The sequence below is a fragment of the Choloepus didactylus genome, chromosome 1 (genome assembly GCF_015220235.1).
Source record: "Choloepus didactylus isolate mChoDid1 chromosome 1, mChoDid1.pri, whole genome shotgun sequence".
NCBI classification, from domain to species: domain Eukaryota; kingdom Metazoa; phylum Chordata; class Mammalia; order Pilosa; family Megalonychidae; genus Choloepus; species Choloepus didactylus.
In genome coordinates, this window is record NC_051307.1 from 245,182,325 (window position 1) to 245,205,974 (window position 23,650).

The window sequence follows — 23,650 nt, forward strand, 5'->3', positions numbered from 1 at the left end:
GTGACCCTTTTTATGCCTGAGAGGTAAGGGAATTAAACTTGGAGGTGATAATCCATGGTTCCCCAGTCATTAATTATTGGACATGCAGGTACTGTCACACAATTCTTCCCCTTTGGGCTGGGCATGAAAAAAGCAAAACTCTTTGTCAAGGTTTATAACGATCTGCTCTGCCCATAGCAGACTTTTTCATGGTTGTGGCAACAAGATGTGGATCAGAGCAGGGGATTTGGAGTTGGGACAGACCTGGGCCCACCAGCTGGGTAAATGTGGATAAATTTCCTAACTTTGCTGGGATTCGTGTTTTCCTTCTGCAAAATGAGACAACGGTGTTGATATAGCAGAGACCATTTATTGAGCATGCACTAGACATTCCGGGCTTTTCCTACCTGCTCCCTTGAATTGCTACAGTAACCTGTGAAGCTGGAGTTGCCCTTATTCCATATTACAGATGGGGAGATTGAGGCTGGTAGAGATTAACTTGCTGCAGGTAAGCCTACAGTTAGCAAATGGCTGCTTCATTCTAGTTGTGGGGATAGATAGCAAACAAACAGATTAACGTAGATAAAATGCTAGAGGATAGGGGTGGGGCAGTAGAACAACCCATGGTGGTGGTGGGGCTTGCTTTAAGACAGGGGGAGTCAGAAAAGGTCTCTCTGAGGAGGTGAGGTTTGAGGAGAAGCCTGAGTGAGGCACAGATGCAAGCCTTGCAACCATCTTGAGCTCTTACAAAGGCCATGAGCAAACTCAGCAGTTCAAGAACAGCGAAAGGGCCCTTGTGATATTTTCAAAACCTGGGCACGTAGAAATTTAAAAGTTTGGAATGGGTTTCAGTGGGGGGTTCCCAGCTCCTGGAAATTTGTGTGTGTGTGCAGGGAAGGGTGCCCAGAAAGGGTCTATAACCTGTATCAAATTCAGGAAAATGTTCTTATTGTAAAAAAAGTCAAAAGGGCAGAATTCTCATTTGAAAATGGTACGCTTTCCTGGCTAAGGTTTGGGTGCGACTGTGCAACCAAGAGAAGCTGAGCCACAGAGACATTAGCACATCTTCCCCTTTACTCTCTCCCCATCTTTGGGGTTCTGTGCATCTTAAAGCCATCACTCAGGTGAGGTTCCGTCTCCATGCCAGAAGTGGCAGCTGGCTAGGGGCACTGCAGCAGGGGTCCAGGCTGAGAGGTGACAGTTGAACAGCTGTCAGTCTGTCCATGCAAAGAGTCCAGGCTGTTGGCACTTGGGAGATTAGGACCCAGCCCCCATTGGGGTGAGGGGATGGAAGGAGCTGAGCTGAGGATCAGTCCCAGTGGATGATTACAATGACAAGCTGGGGAACTGAGGCAGCAGTATGGGGACCAAATGGAAGGAGCAGAAGGAGGCTGGCACTAGGTGGGCATGGGGATGCCAGGCTCATGATATATCCCACCAAGCAAGACATAGCCCACCAAGTGGCATCTTCCTGGCATCCGTGCTGTGCCTGGGGCAGATATTGCTAATCAATCCTGGCTCTTTTTACTGCTGAGTGCCGACTGGCTCAGAACCCAACTTTACAGAATTGGTGCTTAAGGAAAAATGTCTTTGCAATTCTTGGTCTGAAAAATACTAGGAATCACGAGAATCGTGAGAGTGGAAGGAATTATTTAGTCCAAAGATGGGTGACCGGAACAGGCTCGGTCATCCCTACCTTATAATTATCAATCTTTTATACAATAAGATTCATTTGTTTCCTTTCTTCACAATTTTAGGGTTTGCTTTTCGTCTTTTTTATTTATTTTTTGACCACGTAAAGTGTTTATGTGGTTTCAAAGGTAAACCTATGTTAAAAGGTTTACTTCCCTCCCCAGTGTACCCTGTACCACTCCCTGTCCCTCGTAGATAACTATATTTATATTTATATATATTTTTATTTTTATGTAAAGTATATTTTCTATTTATATAAAAATAGTTTTACATTTACATTATATTTATATAAAATATAAAATTTATATTTTATATTTTTATCCTGTTCAGACTTTGAGTGTTTCTTTTTGCAAAAATTAATGAGAATGATTATATGTTTAATAGCAGGCCCCATCCTCTCTTACCCAAAAGGTAGCATGCTATATATTCTGCTTGCACCTTTTTTCTTTACTTAATAATGTAATCTGGAAATCTGCACAGAAAGATCTTTAATAGCCCCCTGGTTTATTTAACCAGTCCCCTGTCGATGGATGTTTGGACTGTTCCAAGCTTTTGCTATAAAAAGTAATGCAGCAGTGAGACACTTTGTGCCTGTATCCGTGGAGATGTATTTTCAGGAGCTTTTCCCAGAAGGGGCATTGCTCGGATGAAGGGTGAACACGTCTGCAATTTTAGTAGACAAGGCCCAATTCATCTCTCTAGTACCATTTTGCAGTGTCACCAGCAGGGTGTGAGAATACATGTTTTCCTATGGACTCACCAACTGAGCTTGTGGTCAAAATTCTGGATTTCCACTCATCAGATGACTGAGAACTAATATTTCAGTGTAGTTGTAATTTCTTCCTGCCCTTTTTTCCAATATTTGGTTTTTCTTTTTTCATATGGTTTTTCATTTCTCATAGGGTTGAGATGATGCTGGGGTTACATAAGGAAACAGATACCCTACCCTTAAGGCACCTACAGCCTTATCAGGGTGACAGATCCCCCAAGCAAGTAATTTGTTGGTAATATGATGTGCGCCAAGCCGAGCAGGGACCAGATAATGAGTCTTCTGCCCTGGCAGGGTGGATGTTATGTGCAGGCAAGGAAGGAGGGCTTCCTGGAGGAAGGAGAGCTGAGCCCCGAGTTGTGAGTAGGAGTTGCCCAGTAAATAAGGGGGGAGAAGGGAAGCAGGGAGCTACAGATAGTCTAATGCAGAGGGGACTTGATCGGATCTGTGTTTTAGGAAGGTCAGTCCAGCAGCTCTTGGAGGATGGGACAGAGGGGGCCAAACTGAAAGCAGGTTGACAGCTGAGGACTTGGCAGTAACCTCAGCTGGGCCCTTTGGGGCTGGGAGAATCAGCCAACCTGAGAGGTGTCACCCGGAACAGCATTGCAGAACCCTTCAGAGGGAGCCCTTTTTCTCTGAACCCCAACTGTATCTCTGGAAGGAGGTGTCCTCGTATTGAGGGACCCTCGTCTTCCCAGAAGCGCTGTCCCTCCCCCTGCAGTGGGGTGAGATTGGGTCTTTTCCTGAGGACCCTACTAAGTCATACCTTTGTTCACTCGGGGAGACCCAGGGCAGGTTATAAAAGTTACCCAGGTATCCTCACTGTGCGTGGGCCATGAAAGCAAATGTGAACTTTTTCATAAAAAAAAAAATTATTGTTATTCATCTGTTGTTTACTGGGTACCTTCAGGACTTAGTCATTTTATTTCCCCATTCACTCATTCATTCAACAAATAATCCTTGAGCACCACTATAATATCAGACTTGGTGTTAGGTGCTGGGAACAAAAAGGCACAAAGGCTTAGCTCGTGGAGCACATACATTCATTGCAGAAAGTGTGAGGACACAGTGGAGCAAAAACTAAGGGAAAACAAACCACCTATAAGTATGCCACCAGAGCCACTGCAGTCTGCATTTTCATGGGTCATCTGGTATACATTTTTCTTTCTGGGATTTTTTTGTGTGTTTTTAAAAACACTATAGTTGTGATCAAATGCTGCAATCACTGTTATATCCCACACTGACATCTCTTTGTAGATACCACTTTAGGGGCCAATATAATGTCCCAGCGTATGAATGTACCTTGTTTACTTACCAGTCCTTTGTTGTGGATGTTAGACTGTTGCCAGTTATTTGCTATAATAAATAATAGGGCAACATTCATTTCTTTGTGCATAAGCTTACTTCTTTCATTTCTCTTCTGTTGTTAGGGTAGATTCCAGATGGGGAGGTCCTGAGTTCAGGGGCTGTGGATATTTTCAAGGATTTTACCAGGTTGTTTTATGAAAAGGGCAGATCCATTTACACCACCCTAGCAGTCGAGCAGAGGGTGAGTGAGGACTTCGTTCCTTCCAAAGAACCCTTGTTTGCTTAGATCGTCACAGGAGCCCTGTGAGTGAGTGTTGTAGATGAGGAAACTGAATCTCCAAGAGGAGATGGGACTTGCCTGAGATTCCCGCAGTGAGTGCCCCAGGGGCCCGGATCCCCAGACCCTGCCCAGGCTGCCTCCCAGAAGAACGCTCAGTCTTCTCCCTCTTTCTTCCACAGTCTGTGGACCCCTCCTCTGTTGCCTTGGTAACCCTGGGCTCCTCCAAGGAGATGCTGTTTGAAGGCGGTCCCCGACCCTGGGTCCTGGAGCCTTCCAAGTTCTTCCGGAACATCACGTCTGAGGATATGGACAGCATCAGTCTGGCTCCCATTGGGCCCCCTGCCTCCTGGAACTACCAGCAACACTGGATCCTTGTGACTTGCCAGGCTTTGGGCGAGCAGGTGAGAGGGAAGGCCACTCCCTGCCCCCACCCCAACCCCAATACCTTGCAGTGCCTCACACATCTTATTTAATCCTTAAAGTAACCTGGAGAGATAGCTGCCCCTGCTGTACCCATTTAGCAGACAAGCAAACAAAGGCTCAGTGAGGTGGAATGGCCAAGTCGATACCAGGCAGTTTGAACAGGGTGCAGCAGTCGGGGACCCCCTGTTACGTGCTGGCTTCGATAGAACTAGCCAGTCCTGGTTCCCTTTCCACTGCTGGGAGACCTCGTCCTCCCTCTTCTGATTTCAGGACCTCCCACTATCAAATCAGAGGGTGGGACTAGATCAGGGATCGAAAAGTCAAATGCCCCCAGAGCCAGGCAGGTTCCAAAATAAGCGAGGCTACAGGTTGGCAGATCTCTTTGGTGTTTCAGGTTAAGCTGGAAGTCCAAATTTTGTCTGAAATCTTTTGATATTTTTTGAATGCTGAAAACCCCTTAAAAGTAGGAGATCAGGGGACCGAACAAAATGCGTCTGCAACCCTGAATTCCCACAGGGCTGGAATTGGCTGGCTGAGGGCAGCAGCCGGCCATTGTTGCAGGTATCCCCAGAGCCTGGCTCTGCCTTCCCTCTGCCCAGCACTGAGGCTGAGGGTTGACTCTTGTTTTGCTTACAGCAGAGAGATTCTTCGCCATTCCCAGGGATTTCCAAAGCAGGGAAGCAAAAAGTAAGCTGAGAAGATGGCATGATTCCAGAAAAATAGAGAGCACATTTCTTTGGGGAAGCAAAGGATATTTCTGCCTGTTGAATATTGCAAAAATGTTGATGTTGTAAAAAAGAAAAGTGCACTTGCACAGCACCCGAGGTGCCTTTATGAAATAAACCACCGCCAGAGCTGTGATCAGTGGGATCGGGAAAGATACATGGAGACACATTTAGTGAAATGGAAAAGGACCCCATTTCCCACTGGTTTTTTTTTTTTTTTTCTTTTTTAAAGAATAAGACAATAAGAATAATAAAGAGAGAATGAAGAAGAAAATTAGTTATGAGTTGTTCCAGAAATGTCTATCCCTGGCTCGACCGACTCTTGTGTGCTCCTTCCCTGGAGTGTAGGAGTTTGACCTCCAGGCAAGGTCACCTCTAGGGCCCATCCCCCTTTGATGCTACATCCTTCTCTCACTTGCGGGCATGGAGTAGTGGGGCGAAAAGCCTGCAGACCCAGGAGGAGTCCAAGGTGCTCCCTGGCGATGAGGGATGAGGCATGAGCTGTCCTTCTCTGACCATTTGCATAAAATGAGGCGGTCAGACTTGATTTCTGAGATCCCAGCTCTAAAAGCAAAAATAAAATTTCTCTTCTTTTTCTTGTGCCTTTGATTTCCGTCTCTGCAGCTGCACACCCAGCTCTCTCAAAGAGGCGAGAGAAGCAGAGAGCCAGGGTCTGGTCTCCAGATGGTAGTCCTTGTGCATTCCCAGAAGCATCTCCCTTGATAATCTTTTTGTCGATCGGCTTCCCATGGATCTCAGTTCACTTTTCTGTAGCATATACTTTCTCCCACCTGCACCTCCTTTTAAATGAACAGGCGGATTCCTCATTTAAAAACCCACAAAGTTGTGAATTTGCTAATGCAACCTTGTGGATTTCCTAGTGAAAGTCCATGGAAAACCACAGGCTGTCACCTGCTCCATCTCTTCCCTAGGACAGGCACAGACAGCGCTTCCAGCCATCGAGGTCACCTGGGGCTTCCACCCGAAAGCCTCTGATGCATTGAGAGAGTGCTTTCCTGCACATTTAGTCATTGGGTCTGGGCAGCCCCCTAGTGACGTAGGTATTGCCATCGTCCCCATTCTGCAGAAGGGTAAACTGAGTCTGAAGGTACTCACTCTGGAGTGGGGACTCAAAAAAAGGTGTGTCTGACTCCCCCTTCCACTCTGCCCAGGTCATCGCCCTCTCGGTGGGAAACAAGCCCAGCATCACCAACCCCTTCCCCGTGGTGGAGCCTGCCGTGGTGAAGTTTGTCTGTGCCCCTCCGTCCAGACTCACCCTCACGCCTGTCTACGCCAGTCCACAGCTGGACCTGTCCTGTCCGCTGCTGCAGCAGAACAAGCAGGTGGTGAGTAGGGGATGGGTGCTCAGGGGAGGGAGACGCGGTTGCTGCCCACCTGGACAAGGGGGCCCCAGCTGCCAAGATCCTCAGTCTTAAGTGTGATAACGATATGAAGAGCTAGGCTACCTTGATCCCTTAGTCCTTACAGCCAGCCTTGCTGAGTGGGTGATTTTTTATTTTACATATTGGGGACATCCAAGACTTGGAGAAGGCTGGTAACTTGCCAGAGCCAAAGCTATTATTCGGTTAGGGGCAGTGTCAAGTGAAAACAGGGTGCTTTCCAATTCCAAACTCAGCACGCTTGCACTGCTTCTTTCTGCTTGGCACCAGGTTGTGTGTAAAGTCTTGTCATTTTCTTCCGTAACTTGAGGTTGCTGAGGTGGGGCATTTTGTCGGTGGACATCGCATGTGTGGATGGAGTGGAGGAGGGCTGCCGAGGAGAGGTGGGCAGCTGCAGCCCTCCCCGGGGGATGGGTGGATATGGGGGCTGGGTGTCAGCAGTAAACATGAACTACCATAGGACCTGGGAATCTCTGGGTGTATATCCCAAAGGATTGAAAGCAGGGACTTGAGCAGATACTTATACAACAATGTTATAGTAGCATTGTTTGCAACAGCCAAAAAATGGAAGCAACCCAAATGTCCATTGGCAAATGAAAGGATCAACAAAACATGCTTTGTCCATATGATGAAATATTGCTCAGCATGAAAAGGAAGGAAATTCTGATCTATGCTACAAGATGAACCTTGAAAACATGCTAAGTGATAAAAGCCAGATGCAAAAGGACAGATATTATATAATTCCTCTTACATGAAATGTCTAGAATAAGAAAATTCACAGAGACAGAAAGGAGATTAGAGGTTACAGGGGTTGGAGGGGTAGATGTGGGGAATGGGGAGTTAATGCTTAATGGGTGCAGAGTTACTGTTTGGGGTGATGGGAAACCTTTGGTAATGGATGGTGGTGATGGGAGCACAACGTTGTGAATGTAATTAACAACACTGAATTGTGCACTTAAAGGTGGTTAAGATGTCAGTTTTCATGTTCTGTGTTAACCACAATAAAAATACATAATTTTTTTTTAAAAAGGACATGTGGGGTAGGCAAAGAAAGTCATTTGGGGGTCACCCTCACGGCAGGACGTGAGGTGACATCTCCTCTCGGACATACGGACAGTCCAAACCTCAGCCTCTAGGTGTTTGGAGCGCGAAGACCGGGGAGGTGAAGGCAGAGGGCTGGGTGGCGTTTTCCCTTGTGCCCTCCTGCTCTGGCTCCTTCGCAGACACGTGGGTGGCGAATGGCACGGATGGCATGGATGGTGCAGATGCATGGCTCCCGCCGACAACAGGCTCTCCTTCAGTCATGCACTCTGCATGTTTGCTGACCCTTGTGTGTTTGCTGAGCCCCTCCACATGTTTGCTGAGCTCCTCCTCTGTGCCAGGCATGCTCTAGATTCTGAGAACTGTAACCAGGACGGGCAAGGGACCTGCCTCCTGGGAGCTGCCAGGGGTGATGTCAGAGTTCCTGAAGTGCCATCAAGGAATTCAATAGGGTGTGAGACAGAGCGAGTTGAGGAGTACATGTCCATTTAAGGAGGGTGCACCCAAGGTCAAGTCTGAGTGGTAAGGAGATGCCGGCTGAGAGGAGCTAAGGTGACAGTGTTCTGGGCGGGTAAAGCAGCAGGTGCACAGGCCCTGAGGCCAGATCAGGATTGTCCCTGGCGTCCTTACCGCCCACACAATCATCTAAATTGCTTTGCTTGCCCGGAACTTCTACCCCAGTCCGTTGGTTGACCCTCACCGGGACTATCTGCAAGGCAAGGCTGTTACACCTGGGTTTGCAGGCTGAGGCTTGGAGGTGAAGTGATTTGCACAGTGTCATAAAGGCAGATCTTTCCACCTCCAAATTCAGTGCCTTTTCCACAGCCACTGAGCAGCTTCTCTCCTCTCAGCCTGAGGCCTGTGATCACTCTGAGGTGTGTCCAGCTCCACCCTGTCTTGGTGGCCTTGGAGAGTCTTGAGTTTTCCTGGAGCCGGTCTCTGGGGTTGGAACCTTCTCTCGCTCAGTATGTCTCATGCATGCATGTAACCGAACCTTTTTGAAGCTCTTGATGTTTCCAGACTCTCTTACCTTTGGGACAGAGAGATTTGGGAGCTGACTCCCTGCTGGGTGAAAGAAGTCAGCTTTGCATTTGATCCAAATGCATCTCTTTGAAACATGAGGGTTACTGTCCAGCTCCAGGGTCTGGGATTTGGGGAACAATTTCACAATCTACCCTGCAATTTACAGCCACCACTCCTCCTTGCTAGAAATTAGTCCCAGCTTTTTCTCCTTCCACTCTGGCCCTTGATCAGTTGGGTTCTGCCTTCTCTGGACCTTGACACAGATCTGAGGTAGAAGGAATTTCCTGAATCTATGGGTAAGCTCCTCTCCTTCCCTGGATGCTGTCCCCATATGGGTTGGTGCCTTGACACAGACACATGGTTCTGTGTAAGGGTTGAGAGTAAGAACTCTCCTCTGAATCATTTAGTAGGTGGATGGATGGATGGATGCATGGATGCTTGGATGTATGGATGCATGGATGGGTAGATAGACAGATAGATAGGCAGATGGAAGGATGGATGGATGGATGGATGGATGGGTAGATAGACATATGGATGGATAGATTGATAGGTAGACAAATTCCCTTGTAAAGCCATCTGGCCCTGGGGTTTTATTTGTGGGAAGCTTTTTGATGATTGATTGGATCTCTTTACTTGTGATTGATTTTGAGGTCTTCTATTTCTTCTCTGGTCAGTCTAGATGGTTCATGTGTTTTTAGGAAATTATCCATTTCCTCTTAATTGTCTAGTTTGTAGCTGTAGAGTTGTTCATAATATCCTCTGATGATTTTTAAAATTTCTTCAGGATCTGCAGTCATGCTCCCCCCCCCCATTTATTATTTTGTTTATTTGGGTCTTCTCTCTTTTTGACTTTGTCAGTCTAGCTAAGGGTTTGTCAGTTTTATTGCTCTCAAAGAACCAACTTTTGGTTTAATTTATTCTCTCTATTTTTTTTTCTCCATATTATTTATCTGCTTTAATCCTTGTTATTTCTTTTCTTCTGATTGCTTTAGGATTAGTTTGCTGTTCATTTTCTAGCTTCTTCAGTTGTTCCGTTAGTTCTTTGATTTTAGCTCTTTCTTCCTTTTTAATGTATGCATTTAGAGCTGTGAACTTCCCCCTCAGTACCTCCTTTGCTGCATCCCGTAAGTTTTGATATGTTGTGCTCTTGTTTTCATTCATCTCTAGATATTTAGCAATTTCTCTTGCAATTTCTTCTTTGATGCACTGATTATTTAGGAGTGTGTTGTTTAACCTCCATGTATTTGTGAAAGATCTGGTTCTTCGGTGGTTGTTGATTTCTAGTTGCATTCCAGCGTGATCAGAGAATGTACTTTGAATAATTTCAATCTTTTTAAATTTATTGAGCCTTGTTTTATGTCCCAGCCTATGATCTATTCTGGAAAAAGTTCCATGAATGCTAGAGAAGAATGTGTATCCTGGTAATTTAGATGTAATGCTCTGTATATATCTGTTAAGTCTAATTCGTTTATCACATTGTTTAGGTTCTCAGTTTCCTTATTGGTCCTCTGTCTGGTTGATCTATCTGTAGGAGAGAGTGGTGTATTGAAGTCTCCACAATTATTGTGGAATCATCTATTGCTTTCTTCAGTTTTGCCAATGTTTGTCTCATGTTTTTTGGAGCACTTTGATTGGGTGCATAAACATTTATGATTGTTATTTCTTCTTTGTGAATTGTCCCTTTTATTGGTATATAGTGTCCTTCTTTATCTCTTATGACATCCTTGCATTTCAAGTTTATTTTATTTGAAATTAGTATTGTTACATCTGCTTTCTTTTGGCTGTAGTTTGCATGGAATGTTTTTTTCCATCCTTTCACTTTCAGTCTCTTTGTGTCTCTGGGTATAAGATGAGTTTCTTATAAACAGCATATTGATGGTTCATATTTTTAAATCTACTCTGTCAATCTATATCTTTTAATTAGGGAGTTTAATCCACTCACTTTCAATGTTATTACTGTGAAGTCAATTCTTGAATCGGCCATCTTATCCTTTGGTTTTTGTTCGTCAGATCTATTTTTTTCCCCTCTCTTTTTTTCCTTTAAGGTATCTTTACTAACACTCTTCAGTTCTGTGCCTTTCTCCAGACTTCTCTCTCCTTTCTTTTTATCTCAGCCAGTAGAGCTCCCTTTAGTATTTCTTGCAGTGCAGGTCTCTTGTTAACAATTCTCTCAGCATTTGTTTGTCTTAAAAATTTTAAGCTCTCCCTCAATTTTGAAGGAGAGCTTTGCTGGATAAAGAATTCTTGGTGTGCAATTTTTCTCTTTCAGAATCTTGAAGATGTTATACTACTGCCTTCTGGCTTCCATGGTGGCTGCCGAGTAATCAGTACTTAGCCTTATGCTGTTTCCCTTGTATGTGGTGAATTGCTTTCTCTTGCTGCTTTCAGAACTTTCTCCTTCTCTTTAGCATTTGACAATCTGATCAGAATATGTCTCAGAGTGGGTTTATTTGGATTTATTCTATTTGGAGTTCATTAGACAGCTTTGATTTTCATATTTATGTATCATTTATAAGGGTTGAGAAGTTTTCCCCAACAATGTCTTTGAATACTCTTCCTAGCCTTACTCTTCTCTTCTCCTTCTGGAACACCAGTGATTCTTATATTTGTGTGCTTCATGTTGTCCATGATTTCCCTGAGCTCCGTTTCAAATTTTTTTATTTTTTTTCAAAAAATCTTTCTGAAAAATTCTTTTGCGCTTTTGCATTCCATCTCTCTGTCCTCGAGTTTGCTGCCTCTTCAAATCTGTTGTTATGTGTCTCAAGAATATTTTAAATTTCATCAACAGTGTCTTTTATTTCCATAAGATCTGCTATTGTTTTTAATTTATTCTTGCAAATTCTTCTTTATGCTCTTCTAGGGTCTTCTTCATGTCCTTTATATCCTGAGCCATAACTCTGATGTTTGTGTATACTTCTTTGATTAATTTCTTCAAGTTCTGTGTCTGTATTGTTTTTTAAATGCAATTTTATTAAGATACATTCCCACATCACACCATCCATCCAAAGTATACAACCAATGGCTCACAGTATCATCACATAGTTGTGCATTCGTCGGCACGATCAATTTTAGAACATTTTCATTAATGTATTATTTTTGTAACTATCCTGTAAGTTGAAATTATTTCAGATAAAAAGTTTTTAAAAAAAGTAAGTATTCTTCATCTTTGGCTTGTCACATCTCATGTGGCCCTCCAGACCACTTAACGCTGACAGGGACAGGGTTCTGAATCTCCACCTTGTTCCCTGTGGACAGGTGAGGAGAGCCAAAGCCCTCAGTGCCTCGGGCAACTTGTTGGCACGAAACTGGCACGAAACTGGCACTCACCCCTGGCTTAGGCCTGGTGTTTGTGGCACATGGCACATGATGATCTTCTCCAAGCTGAAAACCAGTGTGTGGTGAGGAAAAGGATTTTTCCCTGACTTAGGAAGCAATTCAGGTGAAAATTCTGAAAGTTTTACATTTTATTCACTTTAATATACTTAGCAAATTATTGCTCGTGGAAAGCATGAAACAGTACTAATCTGGGCTCTCATGGAAAAATCTAGCCTGCTGGATCCACCCAGCAGATCAGGGGACAGCAAGAGCTCACACCTGCAGTCCCAGCTTCAGAGACTGACAAACCTGAGCTCCAGTCCCACCCAACTGGGCAAACTCACGTCCTTTGAAAAGTGCTGATGATAATACTGACCTCCTCGAGTTGTTGCAGGGATTGAATATGACCGGGCAGAGTATTTGTAGTGGATTGAATTATGGACCCTAATTTAGACATGTTTTTTATTTGGCCCAACTGAAAGAGGGTGGCCCTTAATCCAGTTACTGGAGGCTTTATAAAGAGCCAGAAGTCAGGGAGGGGGAGGGGAAAGGCAGACAAAAAGAGAGGACATCGCCATGTGACAGGAAAGCCAAGGAACCCCAAAGATTTCTGGCAGCCAGCAGTAGAATGCTGCAGTCTTCAGGAAGAAAGCCAGCCTTGCCAATATCCTGGTGTTAGACTTCTGGGCTCTGAAAACTTGAGCCAATAAATTCCAATTGTTCCAGCCAACTCTTTGTGTGGTTTGTCATAGCAGTCTGTCACTATTTGTATGTTATTCTCTTCTTAAAACCTTCCAGTGGCTTCCCTGTTCACCCAGAGTAAAAGCTAAAGCCCTTTGTATGATCTGTAAACCAGCCCCCTTCACTTTCCCTCTTACCCCACTCCAGCCGCACTCAGACGCCTTTGTGAGCACCTCTTAGCTGCCCTTCTAGGGGTGTTAGCACATGCTGTTCCCTCCACCTGGAATTCTTTTCCTCCAGGGAACCCCACATCTCCTTCCTGTCTCCTCCAGCTTGATGAGACCTGCCCTCGCCACCTTATCTAAAGTGTCACCCCCTCTCAACGTTTCGTCTTCCAGTTCCCTTCTAGCACTACGGAATTAACATATTTATTTTACTCTTCACGAGTCTCTTTGGGCTCATAAATATGGATGGCTGGCTGGATGAACAAACAAACACACCATGTCTGTGTCCTCTTGTCTTCTGCTCTTGACTTTTGCAAACTCAGATGCCCAGGGAAGCCAAGCAGGGACAGTGCTAAATAAAGAGGGCTGAAAAGAGAGCTTGATGAATAGGGGAGCATGTGCCCTCTGAAGGGGATGCCACGGTCCTGGGAGAATTCAGCCCCAGGCTGGCCAAATCTCAGGTTCAAAAAGAAAAAAACAATTCGATTTACATGCATCCTCCCTGACGGTTAGCAACTAAACAAATGAGCTGTGTCCTTGGGCTGTGTTATCCCTGGATTGCCTTTATGCCCTCTGGTTTAGTGCAGTTTTCTCTTTCTCTCTTTCTTTCTGCCTTTTTATTTTAATTTTATTGTGATTTTATATATATATATATATATATATATATATATATATATATATATATATGACATAGAGTTTGCTGTTTTAACTGTCTTAAGTGGACAATTCAGTGGCATGAAATATATTTACATCACCCCCATCTATTACCAAAGCTTTTTCATCACCCCATCAGAAGCTCTGCACCCATTAAGTAAAAGCTCCTCCTTCCTTCTCCCACCCCAGCCCCTGGTAACCTCCAATCTAGAGTTGTCTCTCTTGACTGAAAGATGAGGGTCTGGCTGCAGAGTACGGCTCTGAATTGGCATGCGTATGTCGTAGATCTCGCCAGGAAATAATGGACTTCGAACACAGAATTGCCTTGTGATCCATCAGTCCTCGGGTGCAGGAGCTGTGAACCATTCAGGCCTGGCCCATGCAATTTATGGCCTTATTAGGGGACCTTGAAAGAGATATATCCCTGCTATCTATCCTGGGCACAGTATCAATATAATTTTATACCTCTCCAAACCGAAAGGCCACACAAGAAGTATTTGCGGAGTGAATTATTGGTGAGGCAAGACACCGCTTGGAGAGTTTTCTGATAAAGTGGACTCGGAGTCCAGTCTGACCCCGGTTCTCCAATCTTCAGCTCGCTGCTTCTGAGCACCAGGGAAAGGCTGCAGGCTGTCGGGGAGGTGCTTGAGCTTTAGAGTCAGCCTACCTGAGTTCCTATCCCAAACCCTGTAAGACCTTGGGGAAGTTGCTTAATGCCTCTGAGCCTCAGTCTCCCCATTTGCAAAATGGGATTAATATTGTGGCATCAAATGGCCATTGGAAGGATCCAGTAAGCTTGTCAGCATGGCTGGCACTCAGTGTTAAGTCCTTCCCTGGGAGGGCAGGAGGAAGGGAAGGGCATTGGTTTTGCCCCTGGGTTTGCATCTGGAGAAAGGAGTGGGGTGCTTAAGATTAGGCCTCTTGTAAGTCCTTCCCCACAGTCACGTCTCCCAAATTTTTATCCAGAATAATAACAAAATCCTTTGTTACTCCTAGGTGATTGCGCCAACTTGTTGCTAGGAAGGCATGCATTTAGAACTTGCAACATGATTTTATCACATGCTGTCTACGTGTTTGGCACTAGGCCCGGGGCAAGAGAGCTAGAAGTAGTTGGGGAGGAATCCTCCTGGTGGAAGGGGGGAGCTTGGTGAGTGTATCAGTCAGGAAGGGCTAGACTATGCCACAGTAACAAACAGCCCCCCAAATCTCAGTGGCTCAACACAACTCAAGTTCATTTCTTGCTCATGCTGCATGTCCATCATGAGGCTGCCAGGCAACCCTGCTTCAAGTCATTATTGTCTTCATCCCAAGACTTAAACTGTGGAGCAGCCGCTATCTCTGATGTGGAGGGAAAAGACAGTACGGCAAATCGTGTTCTGGTCATGAAAGCTTCCACCTGGAATTGTCACACTGGCTTTGGCCAGTGGCTTGGTCACTCCTGATCTCAAGGGTCAGAGAAGTACAGTCCTTCCTGCTGGACCCATGCCTGGAAGGAGAACTGGAAATATTTGTGATTAGTGATAAAGTGCTCCCATGCTTCCCTACGCAGGTGTTTACTTATAATGAGCCAGGCTCTTTAAAATCATCTCATGCAATCCTCATTGAAGGCAAAAAGAAAAAAAAAATCATAGGAGGAAGGTTCCATTGTGGCTCTTACTTCACAGGTGGGGAAACTGAGGCTCGGGGAAGTCAGTGGCTTGCCTGGGGGGTGGAGGTGGGGGTAAGAGGTGGAGCTGGGATTTGAACCCAGGCCTTGGGACCTGGATGCTGGTATACTCACTGGCATCTCCACTTTGGGAAAGGAAGGGACTTTGTGAATAATGGACTAGATTCAGCACGGGTCCTAAAGGGAGAATTTACTTAGACATAACGGTGGCATGGTAGGAAGACAGGGTTTGGAACCTGAAGTCCTGGGCTCTGTCACTCCCCTGCTGAATCTCCTCTGATTGGTTCCTTTCATTCCCTGAGTGTCCCACCTTCCTGTGACCCAGTGAGAAATCAACTCTGAAAGGCGCTTTGCAAACCAGAGGGCTCAGGGAAGTGTTAGTGGTCGTAGTTGACATTCATATTGGGCCAGCAGGCGAGACTTTCTGCAAGAGTGGAGATGTGAGGGGTGGGCCTTGGAGGCCAGAAGGATTTGGAAAGATGAGGGGAGAGGGGAAGGATTGCAGCCTGGCTGACTCATTCTCTGTTGTGGGGGGCTGCCCTGTGCATTGGGGGATGTTTAGCAGCTCCCTGGCCTCTACCCACTAGATGCCAGTAGCACCTCTCTTTAATTGTGACAAACAAAAATGTCTTCAGACATTGCCAAATGTCCTCTGCAGGGCAAAATCACCCTCCATTGAGAACCATTGTCTGGATTAAGAGACCAGATTGGATGGAGTTTGGGGGAGTCCTTGACCTTCAGACAGCAGTGGGGATTGGTTAGAGTGATTCATTCCCACTCCCTCCCCAGGACTCAACGGACCTACCCGCAAGCTGGGAGATACGTGTTGACTTGTCCTCTTAGTGCCACAGTCTGATAAAAGTCTTGCAAATAGCCACAGCCCTTGAACCCAGGAGCTCTCCACCTGGAATCTAACCTAACAACAGAATAGGAAGGAGGGAAACAAGTTTTTGCATAGAGAAGTTCATTGCACGGTTATTTATCGTCGTGTGGCCACAGCATCCCATTTTGCCTTCTTACAGGTCCCTGTCTCCAACCACCGCAACCCCCTGCTGGATCTGGCAGCCTATGACGAGCAGGGGCGCAGGTTCGACAACTTCAGCTCCTTGAGTGTCCAGTGGGAGTCCACCAGGCCGTTGCTGGCCAGCACTGAACTGGATCTGCCCATGCAGCTAGTGTCCCGGGACGACGGAAGTGGCCAGAAGAAGTTGCATGGTGAGCTTGGGTGAAAATCCCAAAAGGTGTGGTGAGATGCGCTGATGTATCCCAGTGCGTGTTCATCTGCTGGGAGCTTAGTTATCTGGCACCCCCCTTTATCCAGAACTAAACATTAGGGAGCAGCTCCACGAGCTCACCAGTCTCATTTAATCCAGCCAGGAATCTTTTGATGTGGGAATTGGAACCCCTATTTTAGAGACAGGGAATCCAAGGCTCGTGGCACACAGGTAAGTATCAAGTCCCAGATTGCAGAGCAGATCTGCCAACACCTGTGCGACTTTGTGCCAAGCCTTCAGAACCCCCAAGCAGCCAGAAGTTGAGTCCATCTCCTCAAACTCCTCTAAGTGGCTCTGTGGATCCCTTGTTGGCACCTATTAACTCTTAGGTTTCACACAGTTTCAACAAATTCACTTATCTATTTTTAGGACTGTTGGCAAATTCAAAAGTGAAAACCAGAAGGAGGGAGAGGCTGTGTCAGAGGCAGCACTGAGCTAAAAATCCAGCATCAATTTCTCTTTCTCTCTCTCTCTCCCTGGGCTCAGGTTTGCAGGCCATTTCAGTCCACGAGGCGTCGGGAACCACGGCCATCTCTGCCACCGCGACTGGCTACCAGCAGTCCCACCTTAGTGCTGCCAAACTGAAGCAACCGGTATCTCCTGGGGCTGACCGTGGGCTGGGCCATGGGTGAGGCAGGGGAATCCCTCTGCTCATCCCAAATTCTGCCTGGTGTACAAGTGTCCTGAGTCCCCTCCCTGTCCTCCCTGCCTCTAGCACCCCCCACCCTACATCCCCTCCGTTCTGGAGGGATCTGGCTAAAAGGCACAGCCTATCCTATCACCTCTTGGCTTTAGCACACACCTGGTAGCTCTCAGGACCCTCAGACTTGGACCCCTTATCCTGCCATTTGAGGCCATCCTCATTTTCAACCCAGGCTCACCCGTCATCCTGTTTGCCACTCGCCCCTCACCCTCAGACCCCACTCTGTACGCCCAGAGCTTTCACACAGTCATGCTTTTGAGCACCCACTTCCCACAGTCTGAATGCTACCTCCTCCCACCTTTTACTTTTTGCCTCCAGGTGGCCTGTTGTTGTTTTTTATTCCCAGGTAAAATATCAGTTCCTCGGCAGAGTGTTCCTGGAAGCCCAGGGCCAGAGTAGCTGCCCTGCCTCCAATCTCAGGATCCCTTGTGCTTCCCGCTCTAAGGGCACCGAACACCCCCATGTTCACTGTTGGAACCAACCGTGTAGACATATGTCCCTCCCCACCGGACCCCCTCCCTGCCCAGCATCTCACGTGGACCTCGGGCAGAGGCACTGCTAGTGGGTGGCACATGGGTTCATGTGAGGTGGGAGTGGGAAGGGTTCCCCAAGAACAGCTCTGCCTGGACCCCACTGACCACATTGTAGAAGCCAATAAACTTGTTTTGAAGAGGGTGGAGGCAGCAGATAATGGCTGGAAAAGGAAGGCAGGGCCATATTACGGAAGACTGTACATGCAAGGATGAGCAGCTTCAAATGTCTCCAGGTAGTGGGGAGCAAGTGATGGTCCTTGAAGAGAGGCAGTATCCCCGTGGAGGGCAGCATTTGAGGAGGCTGGGCCTGGAGGGAGGTGGCTGCTGAAGGAACCCACTGCCCCGGTCCCTAAGGGCTTACTACCCTCCCACCACCACCACCATCCTTGCCAGAATCAGGAATCCGTTTGCATCTCCCTGGGCCTTGAAGGTAACAAGCAGATTCTCCCTTCAGCGCTTTTGTCCTTAGGCTCTCTTTGCCTTCAGGTCTTTCCCGCTAGTTATGTACTTATTTTTTTGTTTTGTTTTGTTTTTAAATTTTTATTCTGGTACTATATATACAACCTAACAGTTCCCAGTTTAACTACTTTCAGGGTTACAATTCAGTGGTGTTTATTGCATTCACAGTTATGTGCTACCATCACTACTATCCATTATCAAAACTTTTCCATCACCCCCAAAAAATGGGGTCCCTCCCTTTCATTACTGGCGAGGCTCTTCTTCACTTTCTTGAGGTCTCTCAATGATCACACGTCACGCCCTGGAGTTGCTCTCTCTCTTAATACCCCTTATCGTCCTTCATATCCTTCACAACACTCTGGCATTCTTGCTGCTGTTTATTCACTTTTTCTGTGACCTCCTAGAGGTCAGATGCTGTACCCCTCATGCCTCAGAGAGCCTGGCCTCGAGTTGGTGCTCAGAAGTGGGTCAGACCCTGCAGTCTCTCTCTAAAGATATCCTGGTGGGACCTAGAGATGCTGGGATGAGTGTACAGTGCTGCCAAAGGGAATGAGCACTGCTCCATCTCTTCCCCCCCACCAGGCTGGGTTAGGGGCTCTGTTTTCCCAAACCCCGTACCTCCTGCGCAGTGGTGTTTATCATACACACTGGGGCTGGTTGTTTACTGTGCATTCCTGAAGACCAGGGAGTGTGTGTAAATCACCCCTTTATCCCCAGCCCACCACATGGGGCCTTGCAAGAGGGGATGGGGAGACGTCCGAGTAGAACTGTCAGAGACCACCCCTCTGATGAGCAAGGAGGGGGCAGCCACTCATTCAGCCTTGTGGGATGAGGGAATGCCTCAAAGGCAAGGCTGCCTTTTAGCTGGGCGCAGAAGCACGATGATTTTATTGGGGGGGTTGTGTCCCAGGAGCACGGTGAGTGGCCTGGAGTGACACAAGCTGTTCTTACAGAACCTCTTCCATTCCCAGCAAGACGGGGAGACCTGCGGGGTCTCCAGCATCTGATGACTTTGACTTTGCCTCTTCAGGCTGAGCCTCTCGTGCCCGTGTCGGCCTCCATAGAGCTGATTCTGGTGGAAGACGTGCGAGTGAGCCCAGAGGAAGTGACCATCTACAACCACCCTGCCGTCCAGGTAGAGCCCAATCCCGTCCACCGCGCATCCCGGGGGTGACACGTGTGACCCACGGGGCGAGCCCCTCGCCAGTTGACACCCAGGCCTGATCCCCTCCCCACCTCTGCCCCATCACAGGCGGAACTCCAAATCAGGGAAGGTTCTGGCTACTTCTTTCTCAACACCAGCGTGGCAGACATCGCCAGGGTGGTCTACCAGGAGGTCAGAGGCATGGCCACGGTGAGTAGATGCGATTGCATGCCACATTCGTTTCCATTCCTCACGTGGTTAATGGATTGATTATTTTAAAAGCTGGTGCTTAATACCATAAGCTATAATCAGCAAGGTCTTTAGATTGTCTGGCTCACTGTTTGTGAAACTTTAGTTATTTGCCATTTGCAAATTACCTTCCCTACTAGTTACCTAATGGTTTCTTTCCAACCAATTTTTTCATTGGGATTAAAATACTATTACACAAAGAGCATTATTGCAACCATAAAGGGAATTATTTTTAAAAGATGTAGCAGCTTTTGCTATGTTTCCATGTTCCTTTCTTGACCCACACCTCATTCTTGCAAATATTGACTTCAGCAGTGCTTGCTGTAGGAAAGAATTTAGCATCCTGCTTCTTTCAATTATTTTAACCTTTTTTTCCCACCAAGTTGCTATATAAGTAGGCTGATTATTTTTAATGACTGCAGTTATTTGCACTTAGCCGTTGTCTTCTTGTACAGCATTAGGGTTGTTTACATTTTTCCGTTTTTAAAAAATAGCTCTGTAGTTATAGCTGAGAAAAAAAAAAGAGCATAGAAGTAAAAAACCATATCCTACATGTCTGCACATCTGCGTGATGGGTTATTAGGTGATCGTGAAAAGTAAACTTACCTTAAAAGGAAACTCTGACTCTCATCAGTGTGTGTAACCCCATTATGGTAAGCCATAAATAAAAGCAGCCAAAAACAAGGGCAGTGGTGACCGAGCAGTGTTATTACATTTTACCAGCACCCGGTGAGACTTTTTCCTGGATTCGAGAAGGGCCTGGGGTGATTCGATGCTTGGCGTGTGTTAGGGATTCAGATTGGGCAGCCAGCAAGGAGAGGCTAGAATGTCACGGTGCTGGTTTGTGTATATTATGTCGCTCAGAAAATGCCATACTCTTGAATGAAATCTTGTGGGGGCAGACATATTAGTGTGGATTGGATGGGGACCTATTGATTCAGTATTTCCGTGGAGGTGTGGCCCTGTCCATTCAGCATGGGCCTTGATTAATTCACTGGAGCTCTATAAAAGCTCAGACAGTAGGAGCTCACAGCTAGCTGTAGCTGAGAGACATTTTGAAGACAGCCTTTGGAAGCTGTTGCAGACATTTTGGAGAACACCATTTTGAAACATAACCTGGGAGCAAGCAGACGCCAGCCATGTGCCTTCCCAGCTAACAGGTTTTCCGGATGCCAATGGCCTTTCTCCAGTGGAGGTAACCTTTGTTGATGGACACCTTATGGCCTTAAGACTGTAACTGTGTAACCAAATAAACCCCCTTTTATAAAAGCCAATCCATTTCTGGTGTTTTGCATTCCGGCAGCATTAGCAAACTAGAACATTCGCCTTGACTGTAGTCCTTGTCCATGCAGGTTAACAATAGCATTCAACAAACTTCCTCATTTCAGGGAAGACTAAGGTTGAATTTACTTCTGTAGTGACCTGGTCCCAAAGTCTCCTTTCAGAAACAAAGCTGTGTGCAGTGAGTACAGGGCATAGCTAGAAATCAAACCCACATCTCCAAACTCTCTGTGCAGGGTTTCTTCAGCCATAACTCCCTGCACTTCCATCTCTCTGGCATTTTGCATCCAGTGACTGTCTTAACACAGGGGTCACAGAATCAGATGCCCCTGGGGCAAATCAGATGTCGAGTGAGTGAGTGAAACGAGCAGGATGCGAGGAACATACCTTGAAGTGCTGCGCTTTAAATGGCACTGACATCTGCCTTCACTGTTGGGGAGCATCAGGGAGTGGTGGGGCCTGTGGCAAACTGGAGAGCATCACCGTGTCTAAGGGACAACATGACACGCCGCTACCTGGCTTTTATTGTTGTTATTCTTTCTGATGGCTTTATTGAGGTATAATTCACATCCCAGAAAAATATCCCATTGAAAGTGTGTAATTCAATGGGTTTTTTTTTAGTATATTTACAGATATGTTCCACCATCACCACTGTCAATTTTAGAACATATTCATCACTTCAGAAAGAAACCCTGGGTCCAGTGCTCCTCAGCCCTAAGCAACCACTCATCTACTTTGCCTTTGCTAATTTGCCATTCTGGATGTTTCATGTAAATGAAATTTTGTAATGTGTGGTCTTTTGTGACTGGCTTCTTTCACTTAGCATAATGTGCTCAGGGTTCATCCATACTGAAGCATGTATCAGTACTTCCTTTTTATGGCTGAAAATGTTCCATTGTTTGAATAGACCATATTTTGTTTATCCATTTATCCATTAATGGACATTTTGACTATTTCCACTTTTTGGCTATTATGTAATTGTACATATTTGTGTATAATTTTTTGTGCAGACATGTTTTCATATATCTTGGGTATATACCTAGGAACAGAATGGCCAGTGACTTAATGTTCAACTTTTTAAAAAACTGTCCAAAGTGATTGCACCATTTTACATTCCCACCAGCAGTGTATGAGGGTTCCAGTTTCTCCACATCCTCACCAACACTTGCTGTTATCTGACTTTTTGATTCTAGATATCCTAGAATGTAAGTGGTATCTCATTGTTGTTTTAGTTTGCCTTTCCCTATGATTAATGATATTGAATATCTTTTCATGTGCATATTGGCCATATGTATGTCTCCTTTGGAGAAATGTTTATTCATATCTTCTGCCCATTTTTTAATGGGCTATTTGTCTTTTTGTTGTTGACTTGTAGGAGTTCTTTATATATTCTGTATATTAAACACTTATCAGATGTATGGTTTCCAAATATTTTCTCCCATTCTGTTGGTTGTCTTTTATCTTCTTGATAATGTCCTTTGCACAATAGTTTTAAATTTTGACGAAGTCTAATTTGTCTGTTTTTTTTTTGTCTTGTTGTTTATACTTTATGTGTAATATGGATTGTCGTTTAACTTTCTTGATAGTGTTCTTTGAAATATAGACTTTTTAATTTTGATGAAGCCAATTTATCTAGTTTTTCTTTTGTCATGCTTTTGGTGTCATATGTAAGGATCCATTGACAAATCTCAGGTCATGCAGATATATCCCTATGTTTTCTTCTAACAGTTTTATAGTTCTAGGTCTTTGACCAATTTTAAGTTAACTTTTGCATATGGTATCAGATAAGGGTGCAGCTTCATTCTTTTGCATGTAACTATCCAGTCATCCCAGCACTATTTGTTAAAAAGACTATTTTTTCCCCATTGTCTGGTCTTGGTGCCCTAACCAAAAATCAGTTGACCATGGAGAGAAGGGTTTATTTCTGTACTCTCACTTCTGTTCCATTCAACCATGTGTCTGTTCTTATGGCATTACCACACTCTCTTGATTTATAGTTAAGTTTGAAATTGGGAAATGTGACTTCTTCAACTTTGTTCTTCTTCAAGATTGTTTTGGCTGCTCTGTGTCCCTTGAAATCCTGTATGAATTTTAGGAACAACTTGTCAATTTCTACAAAGCCAGCTGGGGTTCTGATAGAAATTGCATTGAATCTGTCGATCCAATTTGGAGAGTACTGCCATCTTGCCACTATTAAGTCTTCCAATTCATGAACATGGGATGTCTTTCCGTTTATTTAGATCTTTAGTTTCCTTCAATAATGTTTTGTAGTTTTCGGAATATAAGTTTCCCATTTCTATTGTTAAATTTATGGCTAAATATTTTATTCTTTTTGATGTTGTTATATATGGAATTGCTTTCTTCCATATATCATATATCACTTATTAGATTGTTCATTAAAAGTGTAGCTATACAATTGACTTTTGTATATTGATCTTGTAGCCTGCAACCTTGCTGAACTTGTTTATTAGTTCCAATAGTTTTTAATAGATTCCAGAAAATTTCCTATATACAAGATCATATCATCTGCAACAGAGATCGTTCATTTCTTCCTTTCCAATCAGATGTATTTTATTTCTTTTTCTTGCCTAATTGCCCTGGCTAGAATCTCCAGTACAGTGGTCTGTTAATTTCTGATGGGTATAGCAGGAACAAGTTCACAGAAATGTTGCTACATTGGGTTACTTTCTTGGGGTAGAGTAGGAACATGTTGGCAGTAAAGTAGTTAGCTTAGGTTAGCTGTCTTTTTCTTACTCCCTTGTTATGGTCTCTTTGAAATGTTCTTTTATTGTATGTTTTTTTAAATTTTTATTTATTTATTTATTTT

At 45.2% G+C, this 23,650-nt stretch overlaps 1 protein-coding gene across 2 annotated transcripts in view; it reads left to right on the forward strand.

Moving 5' to 3' along the window:
* Nucleotides 1-23,650, forward strand: part of NUP210 (nucleoporin 210) — a 134,165-nt gene that overhangs the window by 55,843 nt on the left and 54,672 nt on the right. For both annotated transcript variants that reach the window (XM_037802788.1, XM_037802792.1), the window contains 6 exons: nucleotides 4,208-4,429; nucleotides 6,349-6,522; nucleotides 16,203-16,395; nucleotides 16,941-17,047; nucleotides 19,180-19,284; nucleotides 19,402-19,503. In XM_037802788.1, coding sequence (XP_037658716.1) covers nucleotides 4,208-4,429; nucleotides 6,349-6,522; nucleotides 16,203-16,395; nucleotides 16,941-17,047; nucleotides 19,180-19,284; nucleotides 19,402-19,503 — 903 coding nt within the window. The remainder of the gene's footprint in view (nucleotides 1-4,207; nucleotides 4,430-6,348; nucleotides 6,523-16,202; nucleotides 16,396-16,940; nucleotides 17,048-19,179; nucleotides 19,285-19,401; nucleotides 19,504-23,650) is intronic.